The sequence below is a fragment of the Leiobunum rupestre genome, chromosome 7, assembly GCF_980474605.1.
Source record: "Leiobunum rupestre chromosome 7, qqLeiRupe1.1.hap1, whole genome shotgun sequence".
NCBI lineage: Eukaryota > Metazoa > Arthropoda > Arachnida > Opiliones > Sclerosomatidae > Leiobunum > Leiobunum rupestre.
The window spans coordinates 54,440,535-54,454,212 of record NC_143390.1 but is presented as its reverse complement, the minus strand read 5'-3'; the positions used below and the strand labels follow the sequence as shown (position 1 = coordinate 54,454,212).

Here is a 13,678-nt window from a genome sequence, read left to right as displayed (position 1 = left end):
ACTGCCCCTCTGAATTTGGCACTCCAGGTAACCGCCTGTTTAACCTGCACGTCGCGACGGCGCTAAACCCACCCAACTGAAGGGGGTGTTACTTACTGTATGTTTACGCAAGAGTTTTTTATTTTTCGTGTTAATATTTGAATTGATTACATGGGCATTTTTTTCTGAACCCGAAAATTAAACTCAATAAATATAAAGCCTAAAAAAAGTGCATTAAATTGTAGAAAATAATATCCCGCAATTTAAACAAGTGGTTAAATATCTTCTATTTTCGGAGATTGGTTGGCTCATGAGTCCTGAGATTAATATTTAAATACAATTAGGAATTAGCCTATTGTTGCCACTGCCTTCTACGGTTGTTCTTTGGATCCATAGTTAAGTGATTAACGCGTATTTAATGTTCAGTCAAATTCATTTTAGATTCTACCTCTTCTAGATTTAGGTTTAAGTCCATTCGAAGGTCGACGAGTTCCTTCCTAACAGTTTCAAAACAAATCAAATCTTCTTGGCTGGTTTCTGGATCGCATTTATAATGTTCATTGTTCTTCAATTGAAAACTTTTTTTGGTTTTATCCATATCTTTTTTTTTCTTATTGCTTCCATCACGCGAAAGGTGATCTAATCTTGTATAAAGCTGTTGCTCAAAGCTATGCGTTCCGGAACCAATTTTCTTCCCTCGGATTTCATCAACAATAGCTTTAGAAAACCACGTCGTAAAAAGCTTAGCAATCTTACTCGTATCACTTCCAGAATCTTAATTTTTTTTATAAAAGATTAATAGTAGAGAGATGCATATAGATAATAAATTTATATGTCTAATTTAAAAAGTTAAGAAAATACTAGAAATGGTTTAACTGATATCGAGTATAATAGTTAGGCGGAGAAGCTCAATTTTCATCCGAATACTTCACTTTTTATGAAATCATGAAACTTTCAAGCCTTCATATATACTATAGCAAAAGTGACATTCGGACCTATAGAATTATAATCAGCTAGGCTAATATAATAGGCAACTCTACAGGCCTAAGTCATCTTGCAACTGGTAAGGCCTTTTAACCAGTGGCCGGGTTACAATGCATAGGAGGGGTTGGGCCAGCCCTTCATGCCACGCGAGCTAACCGTCAGCTCCCTACAGCTTCTATTACCGTTAACCTCAGCACGTTTTTATGGGAATGGGAAACTGATGATCTCGGGGAAAAACCTCTTTAACCAGTGGGGAGAGAACTTACAAACTCTACGCAGAAGAAGTGGTTAGGAATTTTCACCCAGTGCCACAAGCTGGGATCGAACCCGGCTCCTTTTGCTGCGAGGCGAAAGTGATAACCACTCCGCCACCCCACATACCTATCTTAATGTAAAGGGGGATGATAGATGAGATGATAAGTGTGATGATAGGTGAGATAATAAGTGTGACGTGGTAGGTGAGACGATAAGTGTGACGTGGTAGGTGGTAAGTGTTAGGTGAAAAGTGTGAGGTAATAGGATCTGAGGAGATGTGATGTCAAAGGTAAAGCCTAGAACACACATACGTAAAAATCGAACGGAAAACCAAACTGAAACGTAAACGCAACAAAAACACGCAAAATTGGTACCGAATTGGGACGGAAAAGAGAGTTGAACGATGTTCAACTTTTTGCGCCGCAAAATATTGTACGTTATCAGCCAGCCAATAGGGAGTCGGTCTCCGTGATAAAATATGGCCGAATCAAAGAAAGCTCTGAATAGAAAAGAATTGGAACACTTTATAGAAAAAGTAAGGAAAAACTCTTGCCTAATTTTAAGGATACAATATTCAAAAAAACATTTAGCAAGCCATTGGATCCACTTTTATCATAGGAAGTAAGAACCTTTCTACACGTAGAATTTAAGCCTTGGCTTAAAGTCTGCTAAATGTTTTTGGACGCCATTATCAAACAAATAATTTATTCTGGTTTGAAGTTTAGCATTTGCAAGGGCGTATTTAAGGGGGGGGGGTTTGGGGGTTCAACCCCCCCCCCGAAATGCTGATGACCGGGGAGGGCGGTGTCTAATAAAAATCAGTGAAACTTCCGTCAGCACCCCCCCCTTGAAATTTTTCCTCAAAACCCCCCCTAAAATAAAATCCTAGATACGACCTTGAACATTTGAGATGGCGCCACGGTGGCCGAAAAAAAAAACGTTTTCAAGTGTGTATCAGAACTGGAAACGTAAACAGAAACGCAACATAATTAAACTTGGCGTTTACGTTTCAGTTTGGTTTTCCGTTCGATTTTTACGTATGTGTGTTCTAGGCTTAAGTTTTCTAAGATATAACGTAAGGATGACTTTTTTTACTAAAGTGTTTGTTTTTTGTCCTTTAATTTAACCTTCTACAGTCTCTAGCCAAAGGCCTACAAAGGAGTCTGCAGTCCGGGCCTGTTTCAATCACTCTCTAAGCCGGTTAAAAAAAAATTATCAAAAAGTGAAGTATTCTGGAGATATTCGCCTCTCTACCAGGAAAGCCCTGAAAAAAAACTGTACTTCATTGTCTCGGCCAATCGTGCCAGCTTCAATAGTTGATGAAATATTTTCTGTTTCTTTTTGACCTGAATTGTAAAGTAAATGGTTAGATTTTAAAAATATTATATTTTTTAAACATTTACTTTTCGGAACTTCGGTTTCTTAAGGTTGAGGTTTTGAAAGGTTTAGTAGTTTGCAAAGGTTTTAAATCTGTGTCTTTGAAATGCGATTCAGTCACATGCTCAACATCTTGTAAAGTTTCGACGCCAATATTTTGTATTAAATGTTGTGCTACCTTTTCAATAGCCAATTGGTTTTTCAATTGGGCTTCTAAAGTTTCTTCTGGTATCAGGTATGACATCTTTGTATGTAATAAAAAATATACCTATTGTAAAACCACTACAACAAATGGACAAACGATATCAAGTTTTGAAAAGAAAAATATTCTGGAATCATATTTAATGTTTTAGTAGAAAAGTGTAAACAAATATACATTAAAGTCAAATTTATAGCTCTTGAAAACGTTGTCCAATTATGTGTAACAAAACGTGCGTCAAATATAATTTTACATTTAATGAGTGAAAATATGCAAGTGAGCCAATTTCTTTTTCAATGTTGAACATTGTGCTTTAGTGTTATTATTTTCTTTCCAAAAATATTGTAACAAGGTAAAGGATAATAGTCTGCTAAATCTTTTATATGAACCAATAAAAAACGTTTAGTTTCACTAAGCTCGTAAACGTGTAAATTAAGACAACGGTTTGATTTATATAACCGTACGAAACACAAAATCTCTTCAATTCCTGATTTATAGATCAATATTCTGTTTATGCAACCGAATGTTAAATAGTCTTCCGTAGCTTTCGTCACAACATAATGATCAGTTTCATAAGTCGTTCCCTTCCAATCAATTTTTGACAAATACGAAATGTATCCACTTGGAAGTTTGCATTTTAATATTTCTTCCTGCTCAGCTGATATTGGATCATCTATTAAACTGGAACTTTAGTAGGCAACGGTCGGTGGAAATGGTGTTCCAGCCATAAAGTAAGCTTGCTACATTTGGTGTTTTTCTGACAGGGTTTTCGTAATGTTGACGAAATTTTAAGTATTCTGGGCAAACCTTTTGTACACGGCATGTTTACTTTAAAAACGAAGAGTCCAAATGCGAATCAGAGGTCCATAATGGAGAATTAGTTCAGGGTAGTGTTCTAAAAATATATGGTGTTTTGCTTTTAATTTATAGTTTGGAAAATGTTTCAAGATGTCGTTTGTGTCTGCCCAGAGTAAAGTCACTAACCAGCCGATATCGTTTTTGGAAATCTTAGGGGCCATTACAATATCTACAATAATTTTTAGTTGTAAGTAAAAGCTCCAGATCGTATCTAAATGGTCTCTTATCTTATCCTTAAAAATAATTGAAAAAAGCAGCAAAAGAAACCGAATTTGAGAAGCATCTCCAGTTAGTTTTATACAATTTTGTCTAGCAGCACACGGTTTATTTCCAGCATCTTTCCCTTGGCATTTAAATTTTTATATTTTCCAATTAAAATAATTCCACGAGAGCCATTTTTTTATACAAATTAAATGTTTTAAGATTTGATATAAATCATATGCAACAATCCCCTCAAATAAGTCATGAGCTGCAAAAGGGGCTAGGCCAGGATTACAAACATGAAAATAATCGAGTTCATTTAAAATAGAGTTTCCCATTACACCTTTCACTGATTTAAAGTCGGCGTGTTTAGCTAGTTTTTCAACACACTCATTGTAAGTACCAGGAGTTCTCTCGGGGAATGGTCCCTTTGCGTGAAGCTGGTCAGCTGTAACCAGACAGAAACGACAAAAAAATCCATGAGTAAAGTTCTTTTGAAATAATCCGATTTCGTTGTTTCCGAGATTGTCTCCAATAAGGCTTGTCACAAAAACTTTAAATTTTTTACCGCCAACTTGCAAGCCTTCGTTTCCCAGAACCTTAAGGTCACTTCCTAACTTTTTAAGGCAGCTGTTTACGTCTTTAAAAAGGGAATTTCTACATAATAGAATCAATTGTAGATCTATATTCCACCGGAATATTAATTTAAGTGTAATACACTCCAACTATCTTATGGATACATCTAGCAGACCCTAATGGGTTTACTGTCTCGAAAGCGTCTTGAAAAATTATGAGATGAATGAACTTTGTTGTATCTTCAATATACATGTAGTCCCGACAAAATACCTCTCCATCGCTGATATCTTCTAGCAATTTATTTTTTCCAGACACGAAAGTAGGCTTAGGGAAAATTATAATTTTGGCCACTTCCGGATTTGATAATAGTGTCGTCAATCAATCTTTAATTGGTAGATAATGATAAAACGTTTTTATCCCATTTTTATATCCAAGAAAAACTGGAATAGGCGTGATGTAGTTCAAGGTTTTTTTGGTGAAACTATGCCGAAGCTGAGTTGACTTTAATTCCATTGAATCTGGCTGAGAAAATATATCTAGTACACGGTTTTTCACATCCTCACCTATTCCACCTGCGACCAAATCAAAATGTAGCTTATTAGCCATTAAATGTTTTTCTACATATTTCAATTGAATTGTACTACTGGGTAAGACATTTTCGGCTTGTAATTTAAGAAAAAACATTCCTAAATAATGTTCTAAGTCTTTTGGAATGTTATCACTTTCTTCGGGCTCGAACGTTTCGTTGATGTTAATTTTAGGACTTTCAGTAGCGGCAAAATCATTATTTATGACAACAGCTTGTTCGTTGTGATCATCTATGTCATATCTTGGCTCTGGGTGCGGCTTCAAACTTGATTTGTGTTTGCGACTCAAGTGACAACGTAAAGATGCGGTCGTCGTATACTTCGTTAAATTGCATTCTTTACTAGGACAGGAAACTGCGTGACCTTCTCTTATGTGAATGTTTAAATGGCGGTGGAAGGTATTTAAAACAATGCATTCGTAAATACAATTCGGAACTACACAACGGAAAACCTCGCTTTGGTTTATTTGTGGTTTCGAGTTTTTATTTATTGAAAAGTTGAAAACTTTAGTTCAGATTTATGGTGATTTTTAAAAGAGGCAAATATTTTAAATATTTTTCACAACATGCAAATGGGACGTTGGGTAAGTTTTTATGCATAGAACAATGCGTGAAATAATTTCTGAACACATTTGTAGAAAAATTGCAATCATTTTTCGAACACTTGAAATTCATGATCTAAAACAGATACACTACAATTAGCGAGTCTTGTTGGGATTTGGTATTAAAATTTTTTTTTAAATTTCAGCGTTGGTCTCAAAAAAATTATATTTTTTATATATACTATATATAAAATAGCATCCTAGTTTAAATAATTCCAACTTGGGCGCTGCCCACCCTCAGGAGATCCTATAGAAATTTCCCCAACAAACAACAAGCAGATGTAATAGTGAAAAATTAATATTCCCGTTTTCAAAAAAAAGTTAAAAGAAATGGGAATTCCGACTTAACTCATTAAAATGATAGGCCAATTTGAAAGTAAAGGCAGTTGATAAACAAAACATAAACAAGATAAATTCTATAATGTTCAACTTATCTCCACTCCCAAAACATCACTCCATGGTCACCCTTTGTACCCCACTCGGGATTAAACAAACACTAATCACAATATAAGGGAAGAGTCGCGACACCGGGCCGGATGGTTCCAGCATAGTGCTTCCACTTCCAAAAGATCATTTTTCCCATTACAAATTTGTAAAATACCCTTACAATTCCCCACAAGAATCAAACTTGTGAAGTAAAAAAAAATATTCATTTACTTTTGATGTCATGTTTTTCTGTTTTTTATCTTAAATAAGTTTTTGTGGTTTTTTTATGTTTATTAATCCCCTTTTTATTAAAAATCTGAAATAAAAATTGTTTCCCCTATAAAAGGGACATAATATTTAAACCTTAATTACTTTATTTGATTCCAATAATAATAGCCAAGATAAAATGTAAAGCAAACATTTATTTTTCCCTTGACCAATATGTGTTTCCAACTTAAATCTCTACGAATAGTTTATTACATCACCTGAATCAATCAGAACAGTAAAATTATAATATCTTAAAATGTTAAATAATCCCTTAAATATGGTTTTCAAATATTATTGTTATAGAATTAGTTGATATCTTGATAAAGGTAACAGATATCCATAAAAATATGGTATCATTTAAATAATTAAATTTAAATCGATATAGAAAAGAGAGAAATAAAAGAAACTCTACGCAATTCCTAGACCCTCGATGTTTGGTATATTCAGAAAACCCTTCTCCTAAGCTATAAGAAAATATTACTCCCTTTGACATTAAATTAAATCATAAAGTTAAAATCCTTTTAAAACCAATTCGCTAGCCTTGGCTTCGTTAAAATCCTTTCCCATTGTTACTCATTTCACACCTTCCTTCTTCTCCTCTCCTTGGCGCCAGCAGAGTCTAAAAAAAGAAGTCGAAGGTCGATTGCACCACGAACCCCAACCAAACCGAACCGAAAGAGCCCCAGCGACCCCCTGCAGAAAACTACACTTCATCAGTAGCATTCAACATGTCAACCTAGATGCCCAGGGACCAAGGAAAGTTTCGTTCGTCACCCCAAAGACGAAAGAAGAGAGTAGATAAGGACAAGCCTAATGAGTTTCCCCAGTTCGGACTTTTTCTCCGCGACAGCCCCAAATTAAAATAAAAGAGGCTGAAATGCCCAAATAAATCCGGGTTCGAATTAAAAAAACCCAGCCCAAAAAAACCCATGGGTTTTTTGGGTATTACCCACATTCAAAGTTTTGAATTTTAAAAAACACGAGTGGAAAATTTTTAGATGTTTATTATTTTAGAAATTTAAAAATATTCTTACAACTTGTTTAGAACTTAAAAAGACTAACTTACTAAGAGTAAGATTTTTATTACTTTTATTATCTAAACAACCTTATATCTAAATATTTAAAGAGTAATGGCACTGTGACGTCCTAGTACGTCACCCATGTTCTTTTCTATAGATAGACAATTTGTGACCAAAATGGCGGCCATGGCCAAAGCTACAGAGTGCTACTACTCTATTAGACTATTACCAGTGTTTTGGTTCAGCGCGGAAATATCTATAGACTTTCACAAGTTTCATTGCCTTTTCACATGTAAAATTGTAAAATTAAAATGTGTCTTGAAAATATAATATATTTTCAAGAAACAATATATTTAATAAATCCAATATATTTAATAAACATAATATATTTAATAAACAATAATAATTTAATAAACATAATATATTTAATAAACAATAATAATTTAATAAACATAATATATTTAATAAACAATAATAATTTAATAAACATAATATATTTAATAAACAATAATAATTTAATAAACATAATATATTTAATATTTTTAAAATAAAAAACCCAATAAAACCCATAAATACCCAATAAAACCCGAAAAAAACCCACTGGGCTGGGTATTTTTAAAAAAACCCTGAAATAAATCCCCTAAAAGATGCAAATTTAGCACGAATATCGTTTTAAGCCCAACAACTTCCCTAAATAGACTGTTTAACGTTAGTAGGAACAATTTTCGGTTAATCAGAATTCCCGAAGGAGAAATCTTTCAATCCACGCGTCGTCGAAGTTCGACCCGTTTGTAGGAGACAATCCTGGCTCCGTCCCTTCTTTGTCGAGAAACAAAGTCGTCCTCGTCATCTTCAAACACCCAGAACTGCGAGACATCAAGAAAGACTATCCCCAGAAAGACGACGTTCATCTATCGTAACGTTGAAATTTTCCTATTTTCCCTCCTCCCACGTTGGATCACCCATCACGCTAAAACGATAATCCTCCCGCTAATCTGTCGCCATTGAGTCTCACCCCTTAAAATTCTGTTACAAAGGTTGCCCCTCTCACCCTTTCTTTTTTTTTTCTCTCGAAGCCCCTCGTAGATGACTAAAAGTATCTTACCATTAGTGCTCCTGTAAAACGGAAAATCCCAGAAAGAATCTCCCCCCCTTTTTTTTGGACCGATAAAAATGTTATTTTAAGTTACCCTCCAGAAATAGCACTCATAAATCGTTCGATTCCATACCGAGAAGGTATACTAGCACCCAATTATTCAAACTTTTAAGGATAAGATTTTATCCCTCATCCCCCTTAAAATAAATATCATAACTTAAATTTAGATTATCTCCCTCTCTCTTAAGTAGCCCCTAAATAAGTAATTCGTTATTCCAATGTTTCCCATTAAGCAGGGTTCAAAACCTGATTTATGTAAGTAGAACTTGTTTTATTTTGTTAATTCATTGTTTAAAAGGAAAATGTCAATAAAAGTATTTTTTATTATTTGAATTTCGTCACTATTCCAATTCAACTACCTCATTTACTTCCTTTTCCCTTATTACCTGTCCGCCCTCGCATCCCGCGTCGACTGACAGCGCGGTAATATACACTAATAATTAATATATATATTTTTCCAACTTCCAAGGGAAATTATATTTCATGGTAGATTATTTAAAACACCTTAAATTTCCCTTGATATGTTCAAAAACCCTCTCGAGGTCGATTTTACGCGAAAAAGGGTAAAATACCATAAAAGTGGAAGCACTATTCCAGCATCGGCGCGCCACCACGTAGAGAAAACCCAACTCGGAGGAACTACACTTTCTTTTCTCCCGGTGGCTAATTTCGCGGCGAAAAATTCCGTCTGTGGTCGTTCTTGTAAATCTATTTCATTTTACTAGTATTTAGTGAAGTAGTGTACACGAAGTTTCTTTGAAAAGTATTTGAATCATCCGTGTTTTAAAAGTTAATTTTGGCCCTGTACTTGTTAAAATTTTACTTAGAAGAAATATAATTCTTCACTCTCACTTACAGGTTCACTTAAAGCTTTAATTTATACTATGAGAGTTTATTTAGTACAATTGTAATTCCATAAGTATGTTTTGGGGTGGTTTCTTTGAAAAGTATTGGTAGCATTGGTGTTTTAAAATTTTGGCCCTGTACCTGTTACAATTTTACTTAGAAGGAATATAATTCTTCACTCTCATTTACAGCCTTTACAGGCTCACTTAAAGCTTTAATTTATACTGTGAGAGTTTATTTAGTGAAGTTTTATTTTAAGACGGTATATGCGTTGAACTAATAATAATTGTGAATTTTTATTATTCCTGTTCCTTAAATTAACGGTTTTGTTTCACACATATACATGGTAATCTTTAAATTTTTTAAATGGTTATGTATTTAAATTTGAATAGCAAAATAAATTTATGATAAATAAAGTTACATGATAAAATATTTATTTAATATAGTTACAAAATATTATATTATATTTTACCTTGAGTTCCAAAATGATTTGATTCGTCAAAATCCTTGCCAAAAGGTCCAAAACAGACTGTGAAAGAATAATTTTGAATAAGGCTTAATAAGGTATGTGGTAGGTGATTATGAACAGTAATTTAATACAATTTAAAAAGGAAAATAAACTTAATTGTTTTTTTCAGAAATATAATAAGATCATAATTGTTTTGTTATAAACTATATTAATATTAGAAACTAATCTTACCCTTAAAAGTATAAGCCTTTTTCCTTTTTCCAATATTCGTCAAAAATCGCGAAACGGAAAACCTGGGAATGTCTACTCTTCTTTTAATTTACTGGCTTACTGCCCGAGACCCCAGTCATGGCCAACTTCGCCCGCTCACTACGCTCGCACCAGGCGGCCTACCCAAAGAATTTAAAATCCATGTATTGGCGCGAAATAAAAGTTTGGTTTTTAGTGTGTTCGACGGCCGTCGGGAGCGCCACTTCCGGACCTTAAAGTCGGCTACTTTTATTATATAAAAAACATGGTTTTCTATGGCGCGAAACTTGACCGTAATGAGTACATAGTACTGAAAATTATTTAAAAATCACAAAATTATAGTTATTTTTTACATAGGTTTTACCTTAAAAGTTCAATTTCCATATAATTTCCCTCAAATACTTCATTACTTATTTAATTTTTAAATAGTATGTCTGAATAGTTAAGCCTTATCGGGTTATAGATTGGTCGTCTTTTAAAACTATTTTCGCGGCGGGAAATTTGAACCATTGATAATTACTTCATGCTGAACGGTATTTGATTAATGTAAAAAATATTTTATTTTCCAATTATTATTTTAAGTTGTTACATATCAATAATTTTTGTAGAAATTAACCAAAAATGCCTTCGTGTTGTGTTCCCTATTGTCCTTCTGTAAAAGGCAAAACACCTGGAGTTTCTTTCCACGAGTTTCCTTCTGATGGGTTGTTGAGGGGCATGTGGCTAGAAAAAATTTCTCGGGATAATTTTCAAATAAATGACAAATCAGAATCAAGCGTTGTATGCAGTTTACACTTTTGTGAAACAGATTACCGTAAAGGTCTTAAATTACGAAAGCTTGAAAAAACGGCAATACCTACGGTATTCCCACAGTATCCAACTTATATGATACCAAAACAGCCACGCAAGAGGAAACTTCCCAATCGAAATAAAAATGGTTCAGATCCACCAACTAAAACACTACGCACTGATGCAGATAATTTCACATCGGTAATTAGAATTGTATCTCCTGACAATCAAAGCCAAGCTGCTGGAGGCTGTGCTAATCCTGCAATTGAAACGCCCACTAGCAGCCAGACAGATCAAAAACCTGTAAATACAATTCCTATTAATTTGGAAATATTGAAAAGGAATTTGCGTAACCTTCGTACAAAAATATGGCGTTTAAATAACAAATTGCAAGACCAACAAGATAAAATTGATTCTTTAGAAACTAATCTCCAACATTACACTAAAAAACCTTTTCAAATGATGCTGAAGCAGAAGATGACGAGGCCTTATTTCTGCTTGACTTAGTCAGCAACTACAAGAAAAAGAGACCAGCTTGGAACACCAACACTGTCAGGCTGTGTACACTGTGGTTTATTACTTCACCAAAGGGCTACAGACACCCTCGGACAGCTGGCTACTTAAGATTACCCGCAAAGAGCACTCTCAAGCGATATTTAGGGGGAATCAATGGTGAAACTGGTGTTACAGCGTTAATTAAACAGAGGCTGACCGCTGAAGCCAATAAAGTAGATCCAAAGCACATGATTGTATCCTTAATTATTGATGAGATGTCAATCAAACCTCAGCTCATTTTTGACAGAAGACTGGACCGTATATTTGGCTTCAAAGATACAACAAGACACATTGCCATGAACAACCCTAGTACGAGCAATTCCGAGCCACCTACAGCAATACCCAAAGATCCGGAAGTAGCCAATCAGCTTTTGACTTTCTTGATAAGTGGTATTTCAAAATCTTTCACCACATTAGCGGCTTTCTTCTTTTCCAAACAGTTAATGGGGAAAGACCTTTACGACCTAACCCTTTCGGTAATTCGAGACGTAGAACAATGTGGCTTTTTCATTTTGCGGGTAGTTACTGACAACCACAAAACAAATGTTGCCATGATGAGAAGGTTATGTGGAACATCCGGAAGTGTCCATATTAGCCATGAAATTCCACACCCACTCGATGATCAAAGACTACTGTTCCTAAGTTTTGACCCAAGCCACGCCTTAAAAAACTTGCGTAACAAATTATTAGATGCCAAAAGTCAGGAGGATTCTGATGATATTTCTGGGAAATACGTGAAAAACTTATATGAACTCCAGACAGATGAAAATATCAAGGCAGTCCGAAATCTCACCAGAAAATGCGTTTATCCTACTAATATTGAGAAGCAGAATGTGAAGCGAGCTATGGTTATTTTTTCAGCACCTGTAATTGTAGCGCTTGAACACCTTAAAAAACACAGTGGCAGTCATCCAAAGGCTTATTTATTCAAGAATGCAGGACCAACAATTGAATATCTGAAAGCTGTCAAAAAGTGGTTTGACATACATAATATTTGTAATCGTCAGCACAGCATACAATCCCGGAACTTGGACAAAGCACCCTTTCTATCCATGGATGATGAACGTCTTGACTGGCTCCAAAATGATTTTGTTAACTACATAGAGGACATACAATACAATAAAACACCAAGCTTTTTCACTTCGGAGACATTCCATGCTGTCACTCTTACCTCCAAATCAACCGCAGCGTGCGTAAACTACCTCCTCCAATCAGATTTCCCATACGTACTGACAAGATGCCTTACAAGTGACGCTAGTGAAATGTTTTTTAGCATACTTCGTCAGAATGCTGGAGGAAATGACATGTTGGATGCGAGAGCCACAATTTTCAATATAGAAAACATTTTACACAAGGGAACGCTGAAGTTTAAAAAATCTGCATCCGCAAATGTTACACCCGAGAGTTTCACTGGGATGGACGCTCATGATTTTGGCCAACTAGATGAGGAAGAACGAATCGTGCCGGCAAACATTGTACTACCAGTTAAAGTTACTGGCATACTGGATGCGTTGAGTAAAGAGCCTGACACGCAACGAACCACTTTAAAATTGGCAAGTTTGGCTTACGTGGCTGGTTTTGTGGTACAGAAAATGGAGCAAGCTGAATTTTCTAGCTCGTGTCTCGATTGCATTTCCGGACCCTGCTCAAATTCACCACTTTTAGACTTAATTAAAACATCCGACAGAGGAGGCCTTAGTTACCCAAATAAGGATTTTGTAATGGTTCTTTCGGTAGTTTTGAGCTTTATTGAGGCAGCAGTTCCTTATTTACGAGAATCACCAAGAATTAGCGAAAAAATTGAAGCTCACCTGCTGCCGAAACTTTCCATGTGTCCAATTTTGCAGTGCAATCTTAATGTTGCTCATGCCTCAATATTTGCCAAATTTATCTGTGACAAAATAATACCACCCGTAGTTGATAACATAACTAGGACAATTTCAGCACGATTTGAGAAAGTAAAGGAACTAGTTTACAAACCTCAATCGAGAAAACTAATGAAAATGTGAAGGGCTTTCATTTTCATTATGGATGTTCATATTTTTATCACCATACACCAGTAATATTTCATTGTTTCCAGGATTCTTTCATATCTATCATTCATAATCACCAGTTTACATTATCTACCATTCATAATCACCAGTTTCATTCGTATCTAACAGTATTCATATTTACCAGTGTTCATTCAAATCTACCAGTATTCATATTTACCAGTGTTCATTCAAATCTACCATTCATAATCACCAGTTTTCATTCGTATCTACCGTTCATATCTACTAGTGTTC

At 34.9% G+C, this 13,678-nt stretch overlaps 1 protein-coding gene across 1 annotated transcript; it reads right to left on the bottom strand.

The window, feature by feature from the left end:
• Positions 1-12,378: 12,378 nt before the first annotated feature.
• Positions 12,379-13,252, bottom strand: LOC149937470 (uncharacterized). Its single transcript, XM_090153944.1, has 6 exons — positions 13,205-13,252; positions 13,097-13,137; positions 12,962-13,035; positions 12,744-12,832; positions 12,565-12,683; positions 12,379-12,465 (listed from the first exon to the last, which is right to left on the bottom strand). The coding sequence occupies exons 1-5, from the start codon at positions 13,222-13,224 to the stop codon at positions 12,605-12,607; spliced, it is 303 nt and encodes a 100-aa protein (XP_090010070.1). The 5' UTR covers positions 13,225-13,252; the 3' UTR covers positions 12,379-12,465; positions 12,565-12,604.
• Between the last annotated feature and the right edge of the window lie 426 nt (positions 13,253-13,678).